Source organism: Mixophyes fleayi, chromosome 8 (genome assembly GCF_038048845.1).
Source record: "Mixophyes fleayi isolate aMixFle1 chromosome 8, aMixFle1.hap1, whole genome shotgun sequence".
Lineage (NCBI taxonomy): Eukaryota > Metazoa > Chordata > Amphibia > Anura > Limnodynastidae > Mixophyes > Mixophyes fleayi.
In genome coordinates this window covers 47,572,008-47,598,443 of record NC_134409.1, presented here as the reverse complement: position 1 = coordinate 47,598,443, position 26,436 = coordinate 47,572,008, and the positions used below count along the sequence as shown (strand labels likewise).

The 26,436-nt window shown below is 37.4% G+C and overlaps 1 protein-coding gene across 1 annotated transcript in view; it reads left to right on the top strand.

The window, feature by feature from the left end:
- Positions 1-26,436, top strand: part of LMX1A (LIM homeobox transcription factor 1 alpha) — a 73,807-nt gene that overhangs the window by 35,467 nt on the left and 11,904 nt on the right. The window contains exon 4 of the mRNA XM_075184052.1: positions 22,713-22,945. Coding sequence (XP_075040153.1) covers positions 22,713-22,945 — 233 coding nt within the window. The remainder of the gene's footprint in view (positions 1-22,712; positions 22,946-26,436) is intronic.

Genomic DNA, 26,436 nt, shown 5'->3' with positions numbered 1-26,436 from the left:
TGAGAAACCTGCATCATTGATTGCTTTGTATTTTAAGATGCGCAATAGTTATAACAGGAGACTAGTTACCTGTGATAATGAATGCATATCTTTTACAATGCACATTTTTTTCAAATTACAAATGAATGCTTGTGTTCAAGGGCTCCCAGGTTGTAATTTATACTGTGCCCCTTATGATTGTAACCATTATCTGTTCCTGTATATAGTATATGTACACATATATGTCCATATGTGTGTGTGCATATTTTTATACTAACATTAAATATGCCTCTATGGTCATATAAAATGTTAAAGGCTTTGTATTTATGCAAAAGATGAAGAGGAAATTTGCTGAGCTTGAATAAATAGTTTTTATTTTCGCTGTTGCACATGAGTACACAGAAGCTCGTAACTAGCCTGTATCTACTACAATAGAAAACTAGTAGTGAATCACATCTCCTGGTGATGAACATGATCATAAACTGACGCAGGGCTGGGAAAGCTGTCCCCAACCAAGCTCCTGAGGTCACTAACAATATGTAGCTGAGATTGTATTTAACTTTCCAGCCAGGATCTGTAATTGGTACAATAAACAGGAGCTATAAAAAGTAATTGGGGGAGAAGGATTTATTTACAAACCAGGAAATTAACACGGCTATAAAAATAGGAGCTGGGTCTCCTTATGATCATTCTTTTAATTACAAAGCAAATATTGAAAGATAACAAAGCAATAAAAATAAAGGCTAAAATGTTAATAAGCTCTGGTGGATGTTGCTTATATAATGTACAGTCTACTGATTAGGCCCTTGTGGTTTTAAGCAGAGAAAAAAAGACACACTTGCAAAACTGTTCAGTAGAATATTTGCCTCATTCTACATTTGGATATCGAATTTTCCATGTTTCATTGGCGGAATTTGCCCTCAACTGGTGCATATGCAATGTCCTCTATCACGATTGGTCCGCGTGGATTTCTCAGTCCCATAGAAAATCAGGTGTTCCCAGGGATCCCTTCCCTGCTAACCAATCATAAGCGCTGGCTTCAGCTGGTGATTGACGTGGTGAAGAAGAGTCCCACTTTGATCATTATGCACAGCCGGGTTGCTTTTTGGGGAAGGCCAATGTGGTCGTTCTCCATTTGGACTACAACTGATCAAGAAAGAAGAAAAGATTTTGTTTTCTATTTGGACTACCATAGATATAAAAAGATTTATTTTTTTTAAAGATTAATAAACAAGTATTTTGGACAGCCTTTTATTCCATTCATCTTTATTTGAAAAAATATGTGTGTGTATTTGTTTTTAGTCTTCTGGTATAATTGCCAGGGGCCTCTCTTCCCATTATATTGGGACCCCTGAGGTGGCAAAGATGCACCTACAGACATCCCAATCTTGTTAATTACTGTGACTCCCGTACCCACGGGAGGTCAACAAGAGTCCCAGTGCTTTACTGCATGGGTCTGGTAGCCCTGGGGAGTGTTGCTATGTTTTGTGTATGTCCCCACACAGAAATCAGCCCTGCACTGTTCAGCCTGGGGCTTTTTTCAATATAGTGGTTGGGGGGGGGGGGGCACACTCCCTGTAATACTGGAAACCAACCCAGATTTGGAGGGGAGGGGGGCACAACAATATTTTTCATTATGGGGTCATTTTTATAACAAAGCACTGTACACGCAGAACAGTGAAGCAAAAAAATGGAACTCTATATTTTTATCATGTGAATTTCGCACCTTTGTGAGGTGGCCTAGTCTGCAGCAAAACTCGATCTGTATTAAATTACACCTCACTTATGCTGATCTCTGGTTTTAAAAAGCCTCTTATAGTAATAAAGATAATAATAACTGAACATAAGTAAAAATTCTATTCAGCTGTTAGGTAAATTAACACCTGAACTGCACTTCTACAGTCCCCTTTGCTGTGCCACTCATAACTTAATCTAAGTGACTATTATATATAATACACTTGCATATTCTGTGACATTATAAACATATAATAATACATATATATATATATATATATATATATATATATGTGTGTGTATATATATATATATATATATATATATATACATATATATATATATATATATATATATATACATATATATATATATATATATATATATATATATATATATATATATATATATAAAAATAATATAATGTAATTTCCACTTTCCTCACCATATTATAATGGAATAGAAAATGGGAGTTTTAGGAGGGAAAGGCAAATGGTTGCCCGAGAAAGATTACTTTCTCTGCCTTAACTCAGTGGCAGAGCCTAAAGTTGAGCAGGTCTTAAAAGAGAATTTAGTATATATACAGGTATTCCTCACTTAACGACCGACCTATTTAGCGACCATTCGGACTTACGACCCGTTGTTATGTCCGGCTCCGCCGCTCAGCAATAGGGGAAATTAATGACCTGTGCCCTTGCGACGGGACGTAACCACGCCCGTAGTACCCGCATAGTTTCTTTCTGAGCTGAAGAAGACAAGACAAGACGTACCTGATACCCTTGCAGTCTCCATCGTGCGGTAAGTTAGCTCTACAGTACTTGAAAGCACTTGGTTCTGAAGTAATACTGCAAGGACATTAACTAAACATAATATCTTTTTACTAAAGGGAGGAATATAAAACTGCATATGCACATGCTGATTTTTTATTGCCATGCATATGTATACAGTACTGTACTCACTTAGCGACCAATTCGCTTAACGACCTAGTCGTTGGAACGGAACTAGGTCGTTAAGTGAGGAATACCTGTATAGTAGTTGTCTAGTAGTTATATTGCTAAACAATAAAAGTGTGTACTAATAGAAACAGTTGTGTTGGAGGTTGGAGGCTTTTGCATATAGAAGCCAAAAGGCAAATTAGTAGGATGACTGAGAAAGAATTGAGTTGAGTTGCAGTACCTATAGGCAATGTCCACTCAACCATGCTGTTAATTGACAAATATTCCATCAATCACTTTCAATTTCAAAGATAAAAACAAACAAAATACTTCTAAATCACCTTAGACACATTGGACCTGATTCATTAAGGAAAGTAAATAAAAAAAAAGGAGTAACTTAGCACCTTGGCAAAACCATGTTGAATTGGAGGAGGAGCTAAATTTAAAATGTGAGGACAGATTTATAGTTGAGGTAGGCATGTCCTAGATCAACTTAACAATTCAGTGTAAAAATAAAGCTATCAAGTATTTCTGTGCTACATGAAAAAACAGCCAGTATTTAATTTATGTGCAAAAAAATAAACTAATATGCACCCCTTGCATTGTAACATGGTCCCGGCCAGGAGAAAATGTACTCATTTTTTTGTCTTATTTTCCTTAATGAATCAGGCCCATTTTATGTAGACACATCGTACGTCTGTTTTTGTAGCATGTAAGTATCACCCTGGGCTAGTACTGCTGCGAATAATGTCACCAAAGGCTAAAACTTTTATTCCTGATATAGAATGTAATTACCAGTCTCTGAGTAATGTGCCATAACTCTACGTATACGGCATTATTGTAGTAAAGTGGCAACAATGTGCGCTCACCATGTAGAACACACAGTGTTAGCCATGGTTTTGACTATAACAATGCATATACTCTAATAACATAGTAGTTACAACTATAATACAAAAGTTACACTGGGACCACAATATCAGAAGAAAAGGGAAGAAAAGAGGGGATTGAAACCAATGGCTGTAACCACAATGAAGCTCCTGCTGGCTCCCCAGTGGGGGCATGACTGATGGCTAGGCAGTCTTAATAACGGCAACAAAGGCAGTGTCACCACAGTCATCAACTAGTATAAAATGTAGGGCCTGACTTAATCCCCCAAGTTCCCCACAGCTCCATGCATTGCAGGCTTTGAAGGAAGTTTCCCCACACTGGTATAGAGCGGGCAAGTTTCTATCTAACACATTAAAAAGCAGTGGAATCATAGCAAAACAATAAATGTAAATGTAATAATCTGTTTGTTACTGTAATAAATCAAAGTTCAATCAAGCTCATTTTAGAAAACAATAACTAAAATATTTATTTTGATAGTAGCCCCACAAGTGAAATCTTTGGAAAATGAAGAAAGTTGACATGATTACATTAAGTATTAATGAAACACCCATGGCATATCTGGCCACATAAAATAGGTGTAAGAAAAGTAAAAAAATAGATAAGTAACAGCCATATCAGTGCATTGATTTATAGCTGCACCAAAGCATTTGCTAAAAAGTAGATAGGTGATAAATAGATCAATATGTATAAGTTGTGTGTTGCTTTATGTCTAATATATAAAGAATAAAACCAATTTGCATTATTTAGTATCAATTAAAAGTCAGTTAATTGTAGAATTTCAGATAGGCAAGACAAACGTGACTATATTTCACGCTGTAGAAAACGAATCCTTTAGTTGAGGTCCCCTTCTAAATGTTTATTTTTAGTTAGTAGGAACAGTAACTTCTTCAATTTATATGACAGGATATTACATTTCTTTATTAATTAGGATACTATTAAAAGTAATAGACACCTGTGATCTTCCTGGATTCTTGTATTTTTGTATACTTTGGACTGTTACATTGTCCTTGTACTGTTATATATTCCTAACGGTGATGTCCTTCTCCATCACTCTGACTAGTAACATTTGTTAGTTTCCAGGAATTGCTGCACCTGATTGGACAGATTACAGTTTGCCTCCTTTTTAAATCTTACTGATCTGAATATCAAAGGCTATGAGGCATTGCTATCTCTTGTAATATTACTTTTATAACATTTGAAATGGGGAAGAGACGCATGGGGAAAAGATAGAGGTGGGGTAAGGGCTTGAAACAATTTAGTGAAGTAAATGAAGTATGTAGGGTATATAATGTAAGGAAAGTCCTATATGGAGGACTCCTGATTATCTCTCGTATCTTGTATCTTGTATCTCTTGTTTCTAGCACTAATTTGTTTTAATCCATTTCCCCACCTCTATCCTTACCCCATGCACCTTTTCCCCATGTCAAACTTTATATTTTATCTGTAGGGGTCTTTAGGCAACCCCAAGGGGTTTTTGGCTGCATCCAAAGTTTTCCCCCTAAGTCTGCAGGAGCGCAAGTCCAGTGATTATATATATTGTTTTACAAAAAATATTTTTATGGTGATTTACAAATGTTATGCCATTTAACATGTTGGATTGCTACAGGGGGATCTGACAATTAAGTACAGTAATTGTCATAGAGCAGTTACTGCACTTAATTGTCAGCTGAAACTACAGCTATCCAATGCCTCCAATTTACTTTCACACTTCTCCTGACTGTTGACTATGGAAAATTAATTATATGATTCTTGAGATGTATTATGTGATAGATGTGCAGTACACATGATGGTAATATACCAATTATATAAATATGGCAAATAGTGCCACTATAATTACAGTAATTGTTAGAACGCTTGTGTGTTTAAAGGAATTGCACTATGGGTGGCATTACAAACCCCATGTATTATATCAATAGTAATCTGTCTAAACGCCTGTGCAGACAGTGTTTGCTGATGACAACACTTGTTAGGTGTTGACGAACAAATTTACCCCAACTTTAGATTTTTGGAAAATTACTATGAAATTTTTTGCTGTGGCCCGGTCACGTATATCTTTATTAATTTGTACAGTAGGTATATCCCATATTAGTAATATATAAGAGTGTTGCTTTATTTTTTCCAATGAATCTCTGTCTCACAATACGTTTCTTTATGTCCTAAAGAGTGGACTTTGCCTTTGATACCAGTACTAGTATGAACCTAGTATGGACCATCAGAGTGGCTATTACTGACAATTTATCTGGCAAATTCTGCATATGATGTAAATGAATTGTGTTGGGAAAAATGACATATCTTTTTTTGTCAAAATATATATTTTATTCATTTCTTTTCATCTTTATATGTCAAAATTATTAGCTGTTTGTGAGTACTGCATAGAAACAAATTGGTGAAGTATTACTGTTGGTCACGCTATGAGAAAAACATTAAAATTGCAATGGCAAAAAAACTAACACAAGAGCAGCTTTTTTTTTTTAATTGGAGACTACATTTATTTCGTAATTCTACAGTTTCTCATGTTGAGAAAAATTCATATATAATGACATTTTCAGGAATACAAGAAATGTGCAACAAGGACCAATCTCTTTATGTTTAGGTTTTGACTACATTATTTTATCATCATCATCATCATCATCATCATCATCATCATCATTTATTTCAGCCCCTTCATTATTACTCATTTACCTTCAATGCATTTCTTCAACTCTAGACAAACATGAGTATATTTAAGTAAGGATTTATAATTAAAAATGTAGACCTTAATTCTTAAATTTGTGGGGCTATTTCTCAAATATTAATTTCTGAAAGGCAACAAATAAACCAGGCACAGCACTACTTCAATAAATATAAATCTATAAATAAATATAAAATTCCAGACGACACTTTGGAAAAGATGCTTGGGTTCGAAGCTTGTAAAGGGTACTTCCATGTTATTCACGTCTCCGTAAAACGCACTGTTTATATTTGACACTTTTGTTTACAGGTACTCATCATCATCATACTCCTTTACTGTAAATTGGCATTTATAAACTTTATGCTTTACAATGACACTTTGGAACATGCCATATATAAGCACTAAATTAAAGTTAGTGGTTTTGTGAATATTTAGCACTATAGCACTTAGTCCTGTATCACTTTTAATGGCCAGTCCCATCCTGTCACCATAGATGAAGGCTGTACCTTGTAGGTGTAAAAGAGACCTGAATAAGAGTACTAATAGATCTATGCTGATACTGTTAGATTACGTTCAGCATGGTTTATTGTTATCTTCTGGGGGAGACCTATTGGAATATCCAGTGATTCTTCAAGGTAACGTAAAAATGTAAACAAATAAAGTAAAAACAAATAATGATCTGTTTTTGGGTGGTGGTGACTAGAGCTGTGAGAAACCCCGTAAATTCGATATATCGCTATTAGACGAGATTTAGACTCAGAATTTATGAATCTTGTAGAATTTCACGATGACAGTTAATAAACTGGAAATGAAAAAGAAGCATATGCTCCCTCCTCCAATCATCGACCAGTAAAACCCCCTCCTCCAATCATCGACCAGTAAAACCCCCTCCTCCAATCATCAACCAGTCCTAGCGCTGGGCTGGTTGGTTTCCTCTGAAAAAGAGAGAAGTGAAATTACCAGCCCCAGATGGTCCCCCTTCCATAGGCTACCACCGATGTGCTGAAAAATGCTGGAGGTCTCCCCAAGCTGCGGATCTGATGAAGTCCTAAAACCCCATGAAAACAACCTCTCTCCACATGCTAGTGCCTAAGAGGTCTATTTATCACCGGTGGATAGTGAGCGTCAGTAAATATAATTTTGTATCGCTGCATACTCATCATCATCAGCTATTTGAATAGCGCCACTAATTCCGCAACGCTGTACAGAAACTCACATCAATCCCCGTCCCATTGGAGCTTACAGTCTAAATTCCCTAACATACACAGACACACCCCAAGAGAGACTAAGGTCAATTTAATAGCAGCCAATTAACCTACTAGTATGTTTTTGGAGTGTGGGAGGAAACCTGAGCACCCGGAGGAAACCCACGTAAACACGGGGAGAACATACAAACTCCACACAGATAAGGTCATGGTCGGGAATCAAACTCATGACCCCAGTGCTGTGAGGCAGAAGTACTAACCATTACACCACCGTGTTGCCCACATACTCCTCTTTGGCTACTGCTATAGAACCCTGCGATGGATCCAGAGGGGTTTCTTCGGTGGCAATGGAGACCTATGGACTCTATTTAAAAGGGAATCTAACGCTATCTTGAGATGGCATTAGTATTTTTATGCTGGCAGTAAAATGCAAAGCTTGTTAAAGGGACAGTGACCAACATAAAATAAGATTAGGCGGGAGAAATCTCTTTAAACTCTTAATAAACTGAAAGAAACAGTGCAATGGCAATTTTGGCTCATCACAGCTTTATAAATAGACCCCTACTTTAAGTTGGAACCCACACAGATATTGTGTGAAAGCTCTTTTATATTAGCTGGTCAGTGTAGGGGCTTAATCATGTAACACCAGTTGGACCTAGTGGTAGACCAGTGGTGCCCCAGCGATCAAGTATTGTTGTTCACTGCTGCTTGTAAATAGGGGGTGGGCTCTCCAGTTGGTCAAACTTTCTGCACATGTTTGGCAAATTGACATCCATTCAGTAATTAATTTGAGAATTGCTAAAATGTATCAGAATTCACAAATGAGCAGAAATGATTTGCCTATCTCTACTGGTGGCAGGTAGTAAAGGCTTTGAAAACCATAGTTACTAGCTAATGGTAATTATAGCAACATACTATTGTACTGCAGATCTATGTTTGCAATGTGTTATTTCAATTACAATGTCTCAAGATAAGCTGCAAGCATTTTTGGCATAACAAGTGATCTATATGTATGCTTAAGCAGGGAAACTGGCTGTGAACTATAATGGATGACTTGGGTTAACTGGTCTAAATATTCAACCTCCTCCAAAATGTATCAGAATGCTACAATAACATAGGATTTTCATTATTCCATTATTAATGTTTGCTAAATGTCAGACTTCATGTTTGTGTATCATATAATAAAGCGCATACTATTATAGAATCTTCTATCTCACACTGAACCCATACCGTGCCATCACCATACATGATTTCTAAAAGAATATATTATTTTTTGCCTAATATCATCACTGGCTTTCATAGTACAAACACAAGTGTTTTTATAAATTGATATATAATGCATATTAAACCAATATCTGGCTCTTGACTATGATTGTAATTTCTGAAGAAATATTTAAATTGTCTCAGTAATATAAGTGTGATGTATCATTTTATATGTTTAACATTATCTCAGCACATAATTTTATATTTAACTTCTATATGGTGGCCAATGAATGCTTATTTAGCAAAAGTACAAATATGCTGTGACCCAAATCAACCAATCAGATAATAGCGTTGATCATAGCTTTGATCATTCTACTGCAAGAAACAAACATGGACCATATAATATGGTATATATATTCCAAGCACCAATATATATTGTGTAAGTGTGGAGTGCACATCCCACACTGTGTTACTGTTGTGGTAACTATAGGAATAGACTACCAACTCTTGTAGGTACAAGGAGAGGAAGCGCTATTTTAAATAATTATAACCTTCTTTTATTCTAGAAAGCAGAAGCAGGATGAATATTTTATATCATTAATTACATGAAACGTTTCTTTAAATCTTGGAAGAATGTAGATAACCTCCTGGGATAGATGTCATTTCTGCATCAGTACTTTCCAGATATTACCTTTTTAATTGTGGATATTTATCCCTCTGGCTTTAATCTTTTGTGACCTTAGGCTCAGTCTCATGTTTCTTTCAGAGTTGTTTCTTGTCTTGTATAGTTCTTACCTCAAGTGGAGATGGACACACTCTCAAGCTGAGACAGTAGCACCAATATGTCTGGTGTGGTTGACAATTGTCCCTGATATCTAGAGACAGCCATAAGTTTTAAATATTAACTTCTGGAAATGTTTGTTGCCTACAATGTCTCTGTATTAAACACTGTAAAGAAACAGGTACCAAGGCTCAGATATACTGCAACAACGGGCATTTATCTTACATCCTATGCGAGGGGCAGTAACTGGCAAAGGACTAATATCTAACCATGAAGCACAATGATACTGGTCAATATGTCTTCTAATTACATATGGGATTATTTACTTTGTTGCAGTACACATGAGCTCTGGTACCTGTTTCTTTATTGGACTTGTTCCTATGTTGCTCCACCTACATTTAGAGAAAGTCCTGGTGTGCCAACTTGGACTTGTATCATTGAGGCTAGATTTAAAGACTGCAGAATAATAATAAACACTGCACTAACATGTATCCTGTTTTACAATCTGAGTACATTTCTCAATAGACAGTTGTTAGAATTGGGGAACAGAGGCTGGTGTAGAGACAGTGTCAAACTCAGGTGTCCCAATGCATCCCAGGTTGTTTAAACTGTTTATATTGAATGTCATGACATCCGTCTGAATTCAGTGGCTGTTTCAGTAAGATGAGTCACTTTGTACCTCTAAGGAGCTAAGATACTGGCTTCTGTGTTCATCCAGAATGTGGTCAGACTACTTGGGATTACTGTTATCACAGTGTCTGATTGAGGCTCCCAGTTTAAGTCTAAATATTGGAGTTCGTTTTGTATCAAGTTGGGTATTGACCTGACATTTTCATCTGCCTTTCACCATTAAACTAACAAATCAATTAAATCCTTGAACAATACCTCAGATGTTTTGTCTCTAATTTACAAGACAATTTGTTTGAGTTCCTACCATGGGTAGAGTTTGCTCGTACCAAAGTGGCACATTCTTCGCCTAAAACCCCCATTTTTTGTGTGTATGTATGGATGCCATCAAAAGTATTGTTCATATTCCTTGGTATGATCTTTGTAGGTTCTAAGAGGGTCGTCTCTGGCTAAAATTGAGAACAGTTTAGAGGAAGGTGCAGGCTTCTTAGAACCAATCTGTCTCTCAGTTTAAGAAATGTGTTGATCAGCACAGAAGTACAGCCTTTAGTTTCAAAGTAGGAGATAGAGTGTGGTTTCTACTAGAAACATCAGGCTGAGTCAACCTCCTGACAAACTGGGACCTAAATATATTGATCTGTTTACAATCTCCAAGATTATCATTGATATGAGATTAAAAGCATATTGGACTCCGGGAGGCAGTTGCAGATGTACATTGGAAGGGGGTATGGTCCTGAGGATAAATCATGAGTGAAACACAGCGATGTTTATGCAGAGAGACTAAAAATGAACATTCCATAGAAAAATCCCTGAAAAGCCTCATAAGGGGGATGGGGGTAGTGTCAGGAATAGAGACTGGCATAGAAACAGTGGCAGACCCAGGTGTTCCACTGCATCTCAGGCTTTATACTGATTGCTGTGACATCCCTCTGACATGTGTTTCAGGTGCTCAAAATGACATCAGGGCTGAGAGAGCTGACTGATCCACTGCTGGGATTGGTCTCTGCAGGTTGTCTGCACCATTGACTCACTGCCTATTATAACAATTGCTCACTTAGGCATTGTACTCTGAATCATTTTCTCCCGGTCTGCTCATGTTTGACCCTACTGGTTCTAACTGTTCTGTGTATGCCACAAGAATGGTTTGTGACCTCACCAACTCTGGCTGCCATGTTTTTTGTATTGTTTCTGACTATTCTTTACATTTATATTCCTGGTTCTAGTCTCTACTGTTCTGTTCGTATGAACCAGCCCTATATCCTGTATAGCCCCATACTATTGCACACAAGACCTGAGGGCATCTGAGTACCGGTGAGCACATTGCTCTCTATGAGAAATGGGGCTGCTATAGATGAAGACTGGACACAGTTCTATCAGTTTATGTGGGAAACAAGTGGCATACATTGCAACAGCACTGTGGCACAGTGGTTAGCACTGCTGCATCACTGCAATAGGGTTCAGTTCCAATCATAGCCCTATATGTTTGCATATGTTTCCTCCAGACACTCTGAATTTCCTACCACAATCCAAAAACATACTGGTAGGTAAATTGTTTTTGCAACAAAAATGGACCTCAAGCTCCAATGGAGTAAGAACAAATGATTACACAGGACAGCAATTGAGCAGTTCCAACATGGCTGCCCTTACCTTCTATAAAATGTAAAGAACTTTGAGTCCTTTTTGGGAGAAAATTGCTATATAAATAAAGAATTTTTACTATTCACTATTCTGTATTAGGTACATTTTTAAATGTCTGTTACTTTTACTTAAGCGATATCATTTGTATTCGGATCTTGTCATGTGACCATCTTATATCTGAGTATGTAAAGGTGACATCTCAGCATACAGTGAACCACACATGATGAGCATTATTGCACCTGCCAGGCAGCAAAGGATCTCTAGAACTTACTTTGAAATGTTGGCTATTATCATCAACATCATCAACATTTATTTATATAGCGCCAGCAAATTCCGTAGCGCTTTACAATTGGGAACAAACATTAATAAGACAATACTGGGCAATACATACAGACAATTACACATTATAGTAGTATAAATGTCCAGCAAAAATCCACACTGTCTTTATTCTCAGTCCTATCACTTTTCCTATTTTTGTCTACACTAATATTACTATCTTCATGATCACAATTTTCATCATTTTATTTATATAAGACCAACACATTACAAGCTTTTATATTACAATTAAAACAAAGAAACACTACATTTATACTATTAAGAGCTTACAATATAAACTAGACATTGCATTTGGCAATCAATAGGGTTTAACTCTTGCAATTGACAAAACATTACCAATACATGTCTAAAAGAAAAGTAATTAGATGAAAAATTACAAATTGGTTCAACAAAAAATAGATAAGCCTAGTGGATGGTATAAAACAAACTTTATATCATCTTGATGTACTGAAAGCATTACCATATTATATATGTACATTACACGTATATTCTTGTCGGGCCCATATAGATGGATTTAGTGAACTGTTCAATGGTTTGATTTGGCAGTTACAGGAAACCACGTTCCTCTGAGACACGTTCTATCCAGACTGACAGAAACTCACCGAATGCAGAGATTTCATTGTCCTACAACCAGCTGCTGTGGCAATAATTACACCAGATCTCATAGTCAGTGCAGAGCCGCCTGGAACCTGCAGTGGCCAATAGTATTTGTTTACAGTAATAACTGACCGTAGAGTGAGCCGTGTGGAGCCAAATCACTGAAAGCCACATAACCCGAGTCAGAGTTAATAACACTTTAGCATTAATACTGGAGCTAATCTGAAGCTAGATCATGTCCTGCCCAGGTCATAACACTGCCAGTTCCTGAGCCCAGGACCATATTTATAGAAAGACCCCAAAGGGCCGAGCCTAGGCTGGCAGAATGTTTCATTATCTTATCACATTGTTTTTCTTATATTGTCTGCAGGCAAATACAAAATCATTACTGACCACTTAAATTACTGGGAGGTTATATATATATATATATATATATATATATATATATATATATATATATACATACATATATATTTTACACACAGGGGGCCTGATTCATTAAGGACAGTAAAGCAAGAAAATTAAGTAGCTTTGTACCTTGGCAAAACCTTGCTGAAATGCAAGGGGTGCAAATTAGTTTACTATTTTGCACATAAGATAAATACTGTCTGTTTTTCATGTAGAACACAAATACTTGATAGCTTTATTTGTACACTGACATTAAAAGTTAATCTAGGACATGCTCTACCCCAATTATAAATCTATCCTCATATTTTAAATTTACCCACCCCTCCAATACAACATGGTTTTTGCCAAGGTGCACAGTTACTCATTTTTTTGCCTTCCTTTCCTTAATGAATCATGCCCATAGCGTTTGGTATGATCATGTAGTTTAGTCCATGGATATATTCGAAGATGGGGGTTTGCACAGGAAAATTGTCATGAAGAGGCAACATTGAAATCCTGTCCTGTTCCTGAGGGTTGAGCCACAGTTAAATTGTTATGCAATTGCTTCACATAGAAGCAACATATTTTATTGGGTGACAATAAACATAATAATCTAAGTAATAAATGAATGTATTATGCTTAGTAATGATTGTGCTTGTGCTCTATACAGAGTAATGCATGATACAGTCTGTGCAATCTGTTTACTACTTACACTATAGATTGTGGTTTGCCTGGCACCCTCATAACTATGAGCTGTTATGTAGACAGCATGTTGTACAAATAGATAGATGACAAATCTGAGCAAATAAAGACAAAAGATGTCAATCTAATCCACCCTGCAGCTGCCAATACTCACAAACGTATGTCATCCAATCTGGTAATATGTCATTAATTATATGTGTTCCCGGCAGATATCAGCAATGGATAGTAGAGCGTGCTGGCATGAGTTGGGCAGGGATCTCACACAGAAGCAGTGCTAGGATGCCCTTGTTCTCAGTTATCTATTTTATTTATTAATATGTATTTTTGTAACACTAGCATGTTCCGTAGTGCTTTACCTTCTACAGATGCCTTAAGTCTACAAAGTAACCAGTTTTTTAGTTTCAGTAGGGTCTTTTTCTAACAAACCTCTGAGGTCTCACTGATTGGTAGGCTGGCCTGTTCGGAACATTGGAACAAATGTCTTTATTGCTTGGTAAATCGGATCAGCTCAGGCTTGAGGCAAGAGTCAGAGATCTTTGACAAAGTAAAGGCATTAATGGAATGTAATTAATAACACTAGCAATCTCAATTAAACGGACTGGGGCACAACCTCAAAATATCACATATGCTGGTTGTGACAACTTCACAGTATGAAAACTATGGCTGAGTGAAACTTGGGTCAGTTGACGGATTGTGAAATGAAGTGAAACTTGACAGATTTGTGGGAGTGAAGGGGTTACAGGGGAAAGAATTCTCCATTACACAGCAATATGCTGGGAATCAGCTTGCTGAGCGCAGGCTACATTGGCTGTCTTTGTTGAGGGGCCTTGTTAAGTATTAACTAGAGAAAGGCTGTGCCCGGCCTACTCCATGGGAACACTTTATCTCCTCTTCACTGGAGCCACGGCCTGCGGTGTTTAATTTTACTCTCTCGGTTGGGCTGCAGCCCTGTGCCGTTCCAGCCAAAAAAACGCTCATATTTGAGGAAGCTTAACTCTCCCTTGGTTGCCAGGTATTAAACGAAAACTTGTCTGTCACAGGAGGAGAGGGTCAGGGGGAGAGAATAAAGGGTCATGTTAACTACTAAGGCGAAAAACAAACTGCAGGCCAACTAGTCACGTGAGGTAGCTTTTAGCTATGGAGACAGCTCTGGGGCCAAGGAAGAGAGCGATACAGTAGTGATCCACAGGAACTACGTGTTAAGTTACAACAGTTCGCTTTTCTTTCCCTGAGGGATTCATCATATCAGATCTGCTTTATGAAATTACTGGGATTATTTCCTTTCCTGAGGAACAATTAGTAGTCACTGGAACTTATTTTAACACGTATGATTTATTTAAAAGATACTTTGAAGAATTTTACATAATACATACGTTAGAGCCAAAATACCCCTTTCAATTTAAATATTAAACCATGGTGATTAAAGTGTACCCACCATCTGCACATAACGGAGGAAGCCAAGTTATGGGCTGGTCTACTATTGATGAGATTGTAACCTATCAATATAATAGGAACCATATTTGTCGACTTTTTCTTACCTTCCCTCCGGTAGATCCCCTTCAGTGTGAGTAGTCGATGGGTTCAATTTAAGGGGAATCAACTTTTAGTAATAAAAGGCCTGATTCAGAGTAGGACTTACTCCACTTTGCACAGCGCAATCACACTGCACATGCCCAGAAAGTGGGTACACACTTGTCCGTTTATGCAGACTTGCGCGTTTCTGGCACTTACACCTGGTTGCACCTGGAGAGGCGGAACTATATATACTCCTGTTACATGTTATCTTTTGTACCTGCTATAGGGTAGGTGCAAATACTCGCTGATGATGATGATGATGATGACTGTCCAGGACCACATGCTGCTGATGTTGAGGCGGACGCATCTCGAGATGTGTATGGGCAGAAGTATGCTATTTTTCTCTGCTCTTCTTTTAAGAGTAATTTACTCCCATTTTGTAACCAACTCTGCATCAGCCCCAGCGACTCCATATTGGTTATTTACTAAGCTGTAAAAATTGCCAACATGCTGCACAAATGCATTTCTCTAGTTCTGCGTGATTGAACCTGATGGTACCAGAAAGTACATGACCTATCTCTTATCTCTTCAACAAAGTGGAGATTCTGGGGTGCTCCATCTGTCGGCAGGAGCTGGGTGGAAAGGGGTGATTCTTTTTGAATACAGGCTAGCTGTGCCCACATCCACAAGTGAGATTTTATGTTGCAAGATGAAAGCTTCAGGGGGTTAAGATTAGCAACTTGGAGAGGGGAGAGGTTCCCATTGTAGCAAGTAGCTGAACATCCCTTTTACCTCTACAAAACCACTTCACAGGGACTCCTTATGGCACAGTTTATACAGTAAATTATATTAATAGCTACACAGATAGCAATGTAAAAGAAATAATGAAATGCACATACATGGTTCAGGAAACAAAAGCAACCCTGTTGTTTTTTTAAAACACAATTGAGGCTGCAATAAGCTGCATTTTATAAGAAATTGGGAAAATTGTAATTATTTATGGGGGTGGTCCAAAATTCCTAACTCGTACTACAATTATGGACATGTGTATGGTCATGGAGGCATGCAGACTTGCCTAAAAATCAGAGAGGGGACCAGTACGGTTGTGCGCAGTATAATTCAAATGCCCTGTGCATCCATATTTTCTTAAAAATTATGCTTAGTGGGTATTGGAGCAACAATGGCAGTTGAGTTATTTTATGGACCAGCAAAGCCAAACTAGTAAAAGATGAAAACATGAAATAAATTGTACTTTCTATTATTCATATTACCTCTTTGTGAATCACATACTGTAAGGTGGAAGAAATAGCTGATATCACTGAAAATGAAAATTGCATATGTATAAATTGATCAAATTGGATGATTGAAATCAGTAATATTTGTATTACATTTCTCCCTTTCATAATGCCAGCATGAGACAGGGTCCAGGGCCAGCATTGCCAGGGGGTGGCGTAATGTTAGTATGTCTTTATGTCCAATTTTTAAGGCAATGTCTATCAGTAAGCAAGGCTTGCTGGTTAAGGGTGTACTATAGTGAATTGAAGTATACTGCATAGAAGACTAAATCTTTCTTTCATATTTCTTAGAAGTAAATTAAATAGCTATGCTATTAAAAAATCAATTTTGTGGATTGAAAATGAGACTTTAGGTTTTGTATAATATAAAGAATGTTCGCCAGCTGCAGAAGAAGATCTTGACGTGTCTGCAGGTCAAAGGCTCAGCTGAGACTCCTGGCTCAGAAACAGAAAGGACGGTAACTTCCATGTTTATAGATATCATCCCTCAATGCTTTGCTGCTGCTCTTCTCCCTGTGCGTGGTTCTTAAATACAAACACATTTCTGCCCCATCACTTGTAGTTGTTTTGTAAAATGGCTAATCCGTTACTTTAATTAAAGAAAAATAAAAACACTGAATACGTGAGTCCGGCTACTGTTGGTCTCCTGGAACAGAATGCCAACCGGTAACTTCTCAATAGGAGGGGGGATAAAACACAGAGGAATCATCATGTCCATGTGTTAAATCCTCTTATACCAATCCCACTCCTTTCCTCACTTCACCACTGCCCTGCTGAGCCGAGGGCTGTGGGCATGCAGCTAACTGCCTAAAGAACAGCCTTATAGATAATGGTTTAGTATCTGACGAAATTTACTGTTCTGATGAACTGAATAAGTGTATAGGGAGCGGAAGGGAAGGAGAGGAGCGGAAAGTGTACAATAAGAGGTCAATACAACTTACTGCTGGACAAGCAGAGAGAAGGAGGTTAGGGAAATACATGTAGAAGAGTGTTCTACAGTCATAACATTGGCAAATAATACAAAGCTGAAGACATTCATGCAGACACGTTATTCTTGAGTCACACATGTCAAAAAAGTTTGAGAACTGTAATACATTTCACTGCATCACATAGACTGGATCCCTAATCATTATTTACATCAAATTATCCCACTGCTGCTAGAAGAGAAAATTATGCGACTGGATAGGGATATTATGTAGAAATTGACTAGTTCAGCTATGTTGTTTGACAAAAGTTTAACAATAAGAACAAATCAGTAAAACAATTCATGGACCAGATCATAGTCAGTTCAATTATTTCTACATCTCTCTGTTTGACCAGCTCTCATTATGAGACGTTGTTTATATCGTCCTCTTCTTGTACACTTACCGCTCCTCTCCTGCTCCCTATATACTTTTTCAGTTCATCAGAATAGTAAAATTCGTCAGATACTAAACCCTTATTTCTAATTCCTACACTAAAGCATTTGTATAGTCCAATCAGCGTTAACTGCTGAGTAAATTAATTATAGTATCAGGCAGAAGAAGATCACAAATAATTGGATACAGTTAACCAATCATGTGCCATAATAACTCCCTGGCCAATCTCTATCAGATGCAGAGATTGACTTTTAACTCTACCTAGGGTATACAACCCCTTTAGCTCTTTGACAAAAAACTTTTTTGTTGCAGGACCCAGAGTCACTGTTGGAGCCTACAGTTCAGTTTTCAACTAATAATGGTTTTTAGTTTAATAATTTCACTGTTGGCTGCAAGCAAAATGTAATATTTTATTAAAATACAGTAAATGATGGACTTTTCCAAATAATATTAAAATAAGATAAATCATTTGCTTACTAATTAGTTGTACACCATATTTTGGCAAACAAGATGATAATGGGGAACCACCCTAGATGGCACAGGTACAGGGGCCCATTTAGGTCCCAGACCACCACTGATAGGTACAAAGGACTAGATATTTGAATCTGTAACCTGGCAACGTTTGTGGTCTGTAGACCTTTTATCCCCGGCATCCTGCTATTTAGTGTCGCACATTTATAGTGTGCACTATTGTAATATAAAAATGAACTGAACGTACCTCTTAATAGTTAACTACAGAACATGGTGGTTCCTTGTTTTGTCCTAATTAAACTGAGCTTTTACTCAAATAACTCCACCCAAATCAAATGCAAGGGTATCATGAAGGAAAAGATATGTTCTGCATAAGAGCAAAACACTAACACAATGCTAGTCATACAATTAGGTCAGAGACAAAGTTGTTTTAAATAATGTCCCTTTTTTGAGCTGCCATCTCACAGCAACATTCTCCGAATAGGTTTAATGTCTTAATGTGCTGTCTAGCCATGGTGGCATCCAAAACTAAATTACTCCCAATTAATGTGAATGGTACATGTAATTAGATCACTTTCTAGAAATAGCTTTGGCAGGGTTTGTAAAAGATGTGATGCCATCTGGCCGGGACTCTTACATCAACCTTTCAGTTCTCACTGTGACTTGTCATTACAAATCCAAATCTTGCACTTTGTTGCAGCAGCAAATGTGAGATACAGCTCCAAGTTCATCTAGCTCAAGCACCAGGGTCTGTATCAGACTGGGGTATGGCTCACCAGAACATGTTGTAGCCAAACATATATTTTTTATGTAGCACATGCTAAAAACGCTAAATATGCAGTCATTCAGAAACAGATATATTGAGAAATCAAAAGTAATAGTCATTTTTCCAATATTTCCATGAAGCAAATATATTCTAGGGTCCTACATAGGCACAGGGTAGATTTAAAAACCACCTCAAGCCTAGCTAGGTAGCATATAGTAAATATAAAACAAAAAATGAAAGAGATGACTAATTAGTTGTCCTTTATTTTGTATTTATTCACATAGCACTGGATAAACCTATGTGTCATGAATAAAGCTTCATAATGACTAGATTTTTACATGATATTGCTGCATTCTGCATAAAAGGATTTCAAAGTTGTTCCACTTTCCACCTGTGGAACTGGAGACTTTTCTACACAATGTAAATGTTCCATATCTCCACCATTCCAGATAGAAACCTTTTTATTTCTCTCAGATATATAGAAAAGGATGTGAGGACATATATTACTTTATTACACACATAACAATATGCAATATATATAATATATATACATATATGTGGTATAATAAAGCAGTGCGGTTAGTGTGGGAAGTTTTAGTGGGATGATAATGTCTCTCTACCTTGAGAATGTCTTTGCTATCTGCAGGGAGTTGTATTTCTGTCATTAATTGAGTTCAGCATTGTTCTCTTTATCAGGGGGTTTCCTGAAACTTAGAACACGATGTACACAAATATGTGTAGAATTATGCTTATGTCTTCATCTCCTTGCTGAATACATTTCTCATTACTCTGAACAAACAGTTAGATAATATGGGTTCATATAGCTGAATACTCTTCGGGTAGTCTCATTGCTTGGTATTGTCTGGCATTTGTAGGTCATTCGTAAAAGATCTATTTTACTTACTGAATAGTGTCATAATTTCTACAAGCTGAAGAGTTTCCATTCCCTGAGCCTTACCGAATCCATCATAAAATGTGCAATGTCCCCTTGCAGTCTCATTAGATAGTCTACATTAGATAATGACCCTTTGCATTTACTTATAATATTGTGTGGAAGGTATGTATCATTGCAGAATCAATGCAGTTGCAGCAAAAATGACAGTGGTAGTGGGCAGGATGGCACCATGCACCCCAGACAACGGCCATGTGACCATGCAGATGGTAATATTATCCGACTCTGCTGAGTATTGGTGATTCACCTATATACTGTAGACATGATGTTACATAAAATAAAATGACGGTACAAGGCACGTGATGGTTACTGTAGGTATTTCCCTGTTTGAAGACACAGAATTAGATGGGGGGTATTCACAATCATTAAATAGACAAGACAAAGCTGTCTACTCTGCGGTATGTGATTTCATGCACTTATTTTTGTGGCATTATGCCTGTTTTCTGGATTTGCAAATGGATCAGTGGAACAAGATGCTATTATTTGCCAGATCTGACCAGACAGGCGCAGAATGTTTTATAGTAACTCTGCAATATTTTATATAATATGCCAAAAAATTAATTTAATTTTGCAGGATGGGTTACTGTAATAGGCTTCAGGGGCTGAAGTTTGAGCAAATTTCAAGGTTTCCCCATTTTAACGAGTCTGCAGCGTTTTTTAGCCACGCAGAATAGCCAGATGTGTTTGTACCGCTACAGAAGCCGTCATGAACTGTACTTAACCATTAGTTTCAATTGGGGCACCTTTTTACTTAGTGAGTTTGCATATTTTAGAGAAAGCATTTATTATGCACATGTAAACTAACACAAATTATAACGTTGGAAAGTTATGTCACCTGAAATAAGGGCAGCCCCAACACCCCCCCCCCCTCCTGTCATAAGTTATATAATGCACAGCAGAGACTTAATAACATAATATTTTAAGAAAAAAGAAGTTAAAATGAATTAGGAGGATGCTGCTAATTTGTTAGTAGGCTGTACTTTGAAGGGACAAGTTTAACTTGTAGACATGCTCATTTCAGTGTCAGAGAGTATTGCACAAAGCATCTGCTGAGATGGACAGTGAAAATGCTATTTGGCAATCTATTTATGTGGACAATAAAATGACTACCATCCTTTTCTGTCTACATTGACTTATTAGATATACCAATGCATCTTTAAGCAAATGTCTTTACACCTTTTCAATTTAAATAATTATTATATGGTTTACCTTATCACCTTGTGTACCTATACCTTATTCAAGCAAACCAGGGGGTATATTTACTAAACTGCCAGTTTGAGAAAGTGGAGATGTTGCCTATAGCAACCAATCAGATCCTAGGTATCATTTATTTAGTACATTCTACAAAATGACAGCTAGAATCTAATTGGTTGCTATAGGCAACATCTCCACTTTTCAACCCCTAGGTCATTACTAACTACTAACACACCTAAGCATGTAATCTAATCAAGGAAATATAGCCAACTACCATTACTATAAGATGCCCAAACCAAGAATAATGGAGTGTCCAGTACATACAGCGCCCAGTGTATGTTCTATTGAATTCAGCTGTTTATTATCATTTGAGTCCCAGTTCTCTTCAAAGCACATTTTTATAAATATTGTTATCAACAAAATCTATACCAGTTCCTTCTCCATCATCACAATCCATAAAATAACAAAACAGAAAGAGGGGTTTTATGACATTTCTACATTGCGCTCAAACTGGCCTTGGGATGAATAAATAACTAGTGTGTAATTCGGTGTCCTTCTGCTGATTAAACAGCTGGACAGGATCAGGGCTTGTAAAGGTTCACTTGTGGGACGTGTGTGGTTATGCAGTGTGAAGTCACAGGCCTTGTTATCTTCAGCCATGTTATTGCTGGATTTAAGCAGATTAGCTCAATTCTGAGCTATTAATGAACTCTGTACACATTGAGTTCAACCCCTCCCTGCAGACTTGACAGAGGGTAGAAGGTGAAATGTGCCACCATGGTATAAAGCAAACATGTTTTGTTAAAATCATGCATTTCAGAAGTTTTATATCATTTAATAATACATTTCAGATTTAAACCCACTTCGCCAGTTTCGAAATAGAGCAATTCACAATAATTGTATTACATACCTTTTTTAAAGATATTTAATGGCCAATTTAAACAGCATTTTACAGCAGATCCAATTGTTATTTTCTTTATTTCAAGCAAACATGCCCAATACTGCCCCATGTTAGAGTATCTAAATTTTAGTAAATAGATTTTACAATCAGATTGGTAAATCTGCTTCACCCGTGAGTAGATGTGTCATATCATCAGCTCACCAGTAAACATGAAACTGTCTTTTTCATTTTTAGATATGAGCATATGGCCCCCCTCATTAAATAATCAGATCATAGCAATTTGACATATATACGTTTGTGTCCTGATTGGCCACAGATCCATAGGGTAGGATAGCGATTGTAAAATGTGTGCAGTTCTACATTACATTTTAGCTACAAATTTCCAAATAATTTCCAAAGAGCACTGTAATCCTTCTCTGATATAGCAGCAAGTATCTTAGTTAATAAAGCAAGATCATGTAATAAGGTATAATAGTTCTCAGTGTTTGCATTTCTAGATCCAATTCACATAGCTGCTTAGCTCATATACAGTGACACTTCCTACAAAAAAAACTTCAACAACTCCTTTACCTTACAGACTGTTTGCGGTGAAATGTGGATCTTGCCTAGACACCATCATACCCAGTGAATTTGTCATGAGGGCGCAGAAGAGCGTCTATCATTTAGGATGCTTCTGTTGCTGTGTGTGTGAAAGGCAGCTCCAGAAAGGTGACGAGTTTGTGCTCAAGGATGGACAACTTCTCTGCAAGGGTGACTATGAGAAAGAACGGGATCTGCTTAGCCTTGTGAGCCCAGCTGCCTCTGACTCAGGTATCTGTTTCCCAAAGTAAAAGTTCAGGATAATCAAATTATTGCAACTCATTATAAGTGAAATGTATGTTTTGTTCCCATAATCCTTGTACCCAATACTATAGAAGAAACAAACAGCTAGGAGCTAACAATTCTAATAGATTTATTTCATAGGACTAACAGTTTAACTATAGGCCCATAGATTTCATATATGTCCGATTGCGTGGAAAAGGTCTTATTTCAAAGATGCTCCTCTTTTCCTCTAGATATCCTATTGTTGTCTTTGCTAGTGAAAATCTCAGCAGAGTACTGTGATATTAGATACATGTAGTGTAGGATGTAGGATGTAAGCTCTCATGAGCAGGGCCCTCTGTCCTTGTGTGCTCCTTCTACTATTCCATCACCCTCTGTACCTCTTGACCTGCTTCCCTAGCCCTGTTTTCCCTGTTTTCTTAAGCTTCGGCCTTCTTCTCGCTGATTTCTACCACCTCTTTCACTATCTGTCCCAGAAATAATTTGATTTGCTTTACTCTGTCACCTGTGTTTGTATATATTTTTGTATCATGTTGTGTCTTGGTTCTCTGTTTTGTGTATATATAATGTAGACCCTTTGTGGCGCCTTATAAGTCAAAGATAATAATAATAATGCATGTGCCATTTATTTTTAACTTCATTCATACCAGTATATAAAACAAATTATGTGACATATGAAAAGCCATCAATTGTTTTATTACTGCTCCTGATGATGACATTACATACACAATGGGCATTATCTTCTAAATATGTTGCTATGATTTTAGAAAGAACCAGCCAATGTGCAACTAACAACCGAACCGTGACATAGTATTTAGACATTATAAAAGAAAATCTGACATTGACATTCCATAAGAAAAGTTAGAATGTTTTGAAATAAGTTTCTGTACATTAAAATGATTGCCAATATAAGAAATCTAATTGTACACGGCAGATAGTAAATATTCGCTCTCCAAGGCTTGTCTATCCATTGCCATCTTCATTCTCTAGGATTGCTCTTCCTTGTTCAGTATCCCCCTGTCTTGCTTTTCTTTATAATGTCTAACTTTGAATGAGCTTTCTATAGACAAGAGGGTGAGAGAGGGAAAGCATAAAGTTAAACCCAAATTTATTGGAAAATGTAGAAAGGGGTAGAGCAGAGCCACATATCCCATATGCTGAAGCTAATCTCCAAAGCCCATACTTCAATTACAGCCTCTGTCGACTCAAGCACTCAATCCTGTGTAAACAGAACCAACTCAAAAACCATCCCTATTTCCAATTAAGTGGCCTAACTCTGCCTCTCCTTCTAATTCCCTCAAACCAAAAGAAGCAGTGATTCAAAAGGAGAGAAAAAGACTTATGAGCGCCGCTTCATTATACAAGATATTCCTTTTTACTCTGCGTCTCATACTGATGATAAACACCTTTTGTACAATATGGATCGTATAATTGTCTAGAGCTATCCAAGACCAGCTCACGCAAAGGTCACCAAGCACAATATGTTTTCATTTTCTCAGGCAGGACTGAGAGAATAGGGTTAAGGCTTAATTAAGTACCCCTTCTAGTGCCTGAGACGTTTAAAGATGGAGAGATCTCACTAATTAAAATTAAGTCTCCTCTTGTTGAATTTGCATTGGTCTTATGAGCTGTCTACTTTTATTCCAGATGACTGTGATCTTTTGTAGCAGGTGGTGACAAGCTGGGGGATATTAGGGTCTCCGCTTCCCTGTATGCTAATATTTGCTCTTTTTCAGTCCATCCACTTGGCTCAGCATTTATTTGTGGGCTTCTAGATACCACAGGGTAGAGATAGTCTGTCACCCAAAAAAATGGAGCTACTTTGTTTAAAGCTACACACAGGGCCAGTGCAAGCCCTGGGAGCACCCACCCCATCAGAAGCTGAGCCCCCTCTTCCTCTGAAGCAGAGACCCCATATGCTCAGCTCCTCAGAATGGAAGTGTGGCGCTTGGCTGTGACTTCATGTCACACTGCCAGCATAGCACTGACATGGGGAAACTGCAGCCAGCAGTTTCACATATAAAAAGCTACTAGCTGCTTCTCCTTCATGTATATATAGAGGGAAGAACCCACTTTTCATTATGCTGCTCCTTCAGGTCAGCTCCGTACGGGGGCACCTCAGAGGCATAAAAATCATTGAATGTGACATTATATCAATTGTTCAGTGTTTAAGGCATCCCCTAACCATTGGCATTCTAGGCAACCGTCTAAGTTTGCCTAATGGTAGCATTGCCCCTGGCTACACTGTATTCTGGAGGATAAATAACTGACAGAACATGAGACGGGGAATACAAACTGCTTAAACCATTTACTAAACTCAAACTCCATTTGAATCTGTTTTGAAGAAGTTCTGCAAACACTTCTTGCAGACAAAGTTATTATTACTGGATGTTAGATTATGGGTTTAGTTGTACCTATTGGACATAAGAATATACTGAATCTATGTACAACAATGATAACTGATATAATACCTGAAATAACAAAAATATTGTTATTTATCCTATTTGTTTGTAAAAAGTTGACAAGCTTACATGAGTCCATTGTTTGCCATCACTCTGGTGTGGAGAAGGGGGGAGTGCAGAGAAGCTTCATAGGTCTGAATGTTTTCCTTGGATTCACCCAATCTTTATTGTCTATACAGACAAACACAGGGGCTTAACCATTATACTCCATTCTTTCTATTGTAATCTTTATATCTATATCTCAGCTTTCAATTAAATAGAATGCTCACTCTGGAAAGTCATTATTTCCCCTAAATAGCAATATAGTATTGAAACCCTCATGTTATCAATATATGGACGACAAAAGATAAAAAGGTAATTCCTAACAATAGCTTTTAAAATCATATTCCGCAATTGATAATAAGATGATGCTAGGAGAACTGTCAGTGAAATCTGGACAGGAAATTTAAACTCTGGCTCCGAATGTATATAGTGAATGAAGCTGCTGACAGAATGGAATCAGAGCCAATCAAATCTGCATCCTAATTACTGGATGGATAGTATCCTCCAATGCTGACAGCTCGATTCTAAATTAAAGGTACAAGTTGGAGGATGTGCCTAATTAGCAGGAGTGCTCAAAAAAGTTGTTTTTACTATAGTGTGGATCTCTGAAATCCCCACCCTTTCCTATTCACTACAATATGACTTGCTAAGCAGCCACGTATATTTAAATTTTTTTACTTTGTTGCAACAATGTTACAGCTCTCTTAAAGCTTCAGAAAACCTCATAACTTCATTGTTTTTCAGACATTACCTGGGGGAATTCAATTGGCAGCGTTATTGCCAAAAGTTATGCGGCCTGTGCACTATTACCGTTACTACGGTAATAGTGCGCATAATTACCATTAGTACGGTAATCTTTAACGCTGGTTTATGGAAATCAAGGATATATTACCGTATTATCGATAATATAATTAATGCCGCATTGAACGCGGCCAAATTGAATTCCCCCCAATGAAACAGAAAAATAAATAAAAA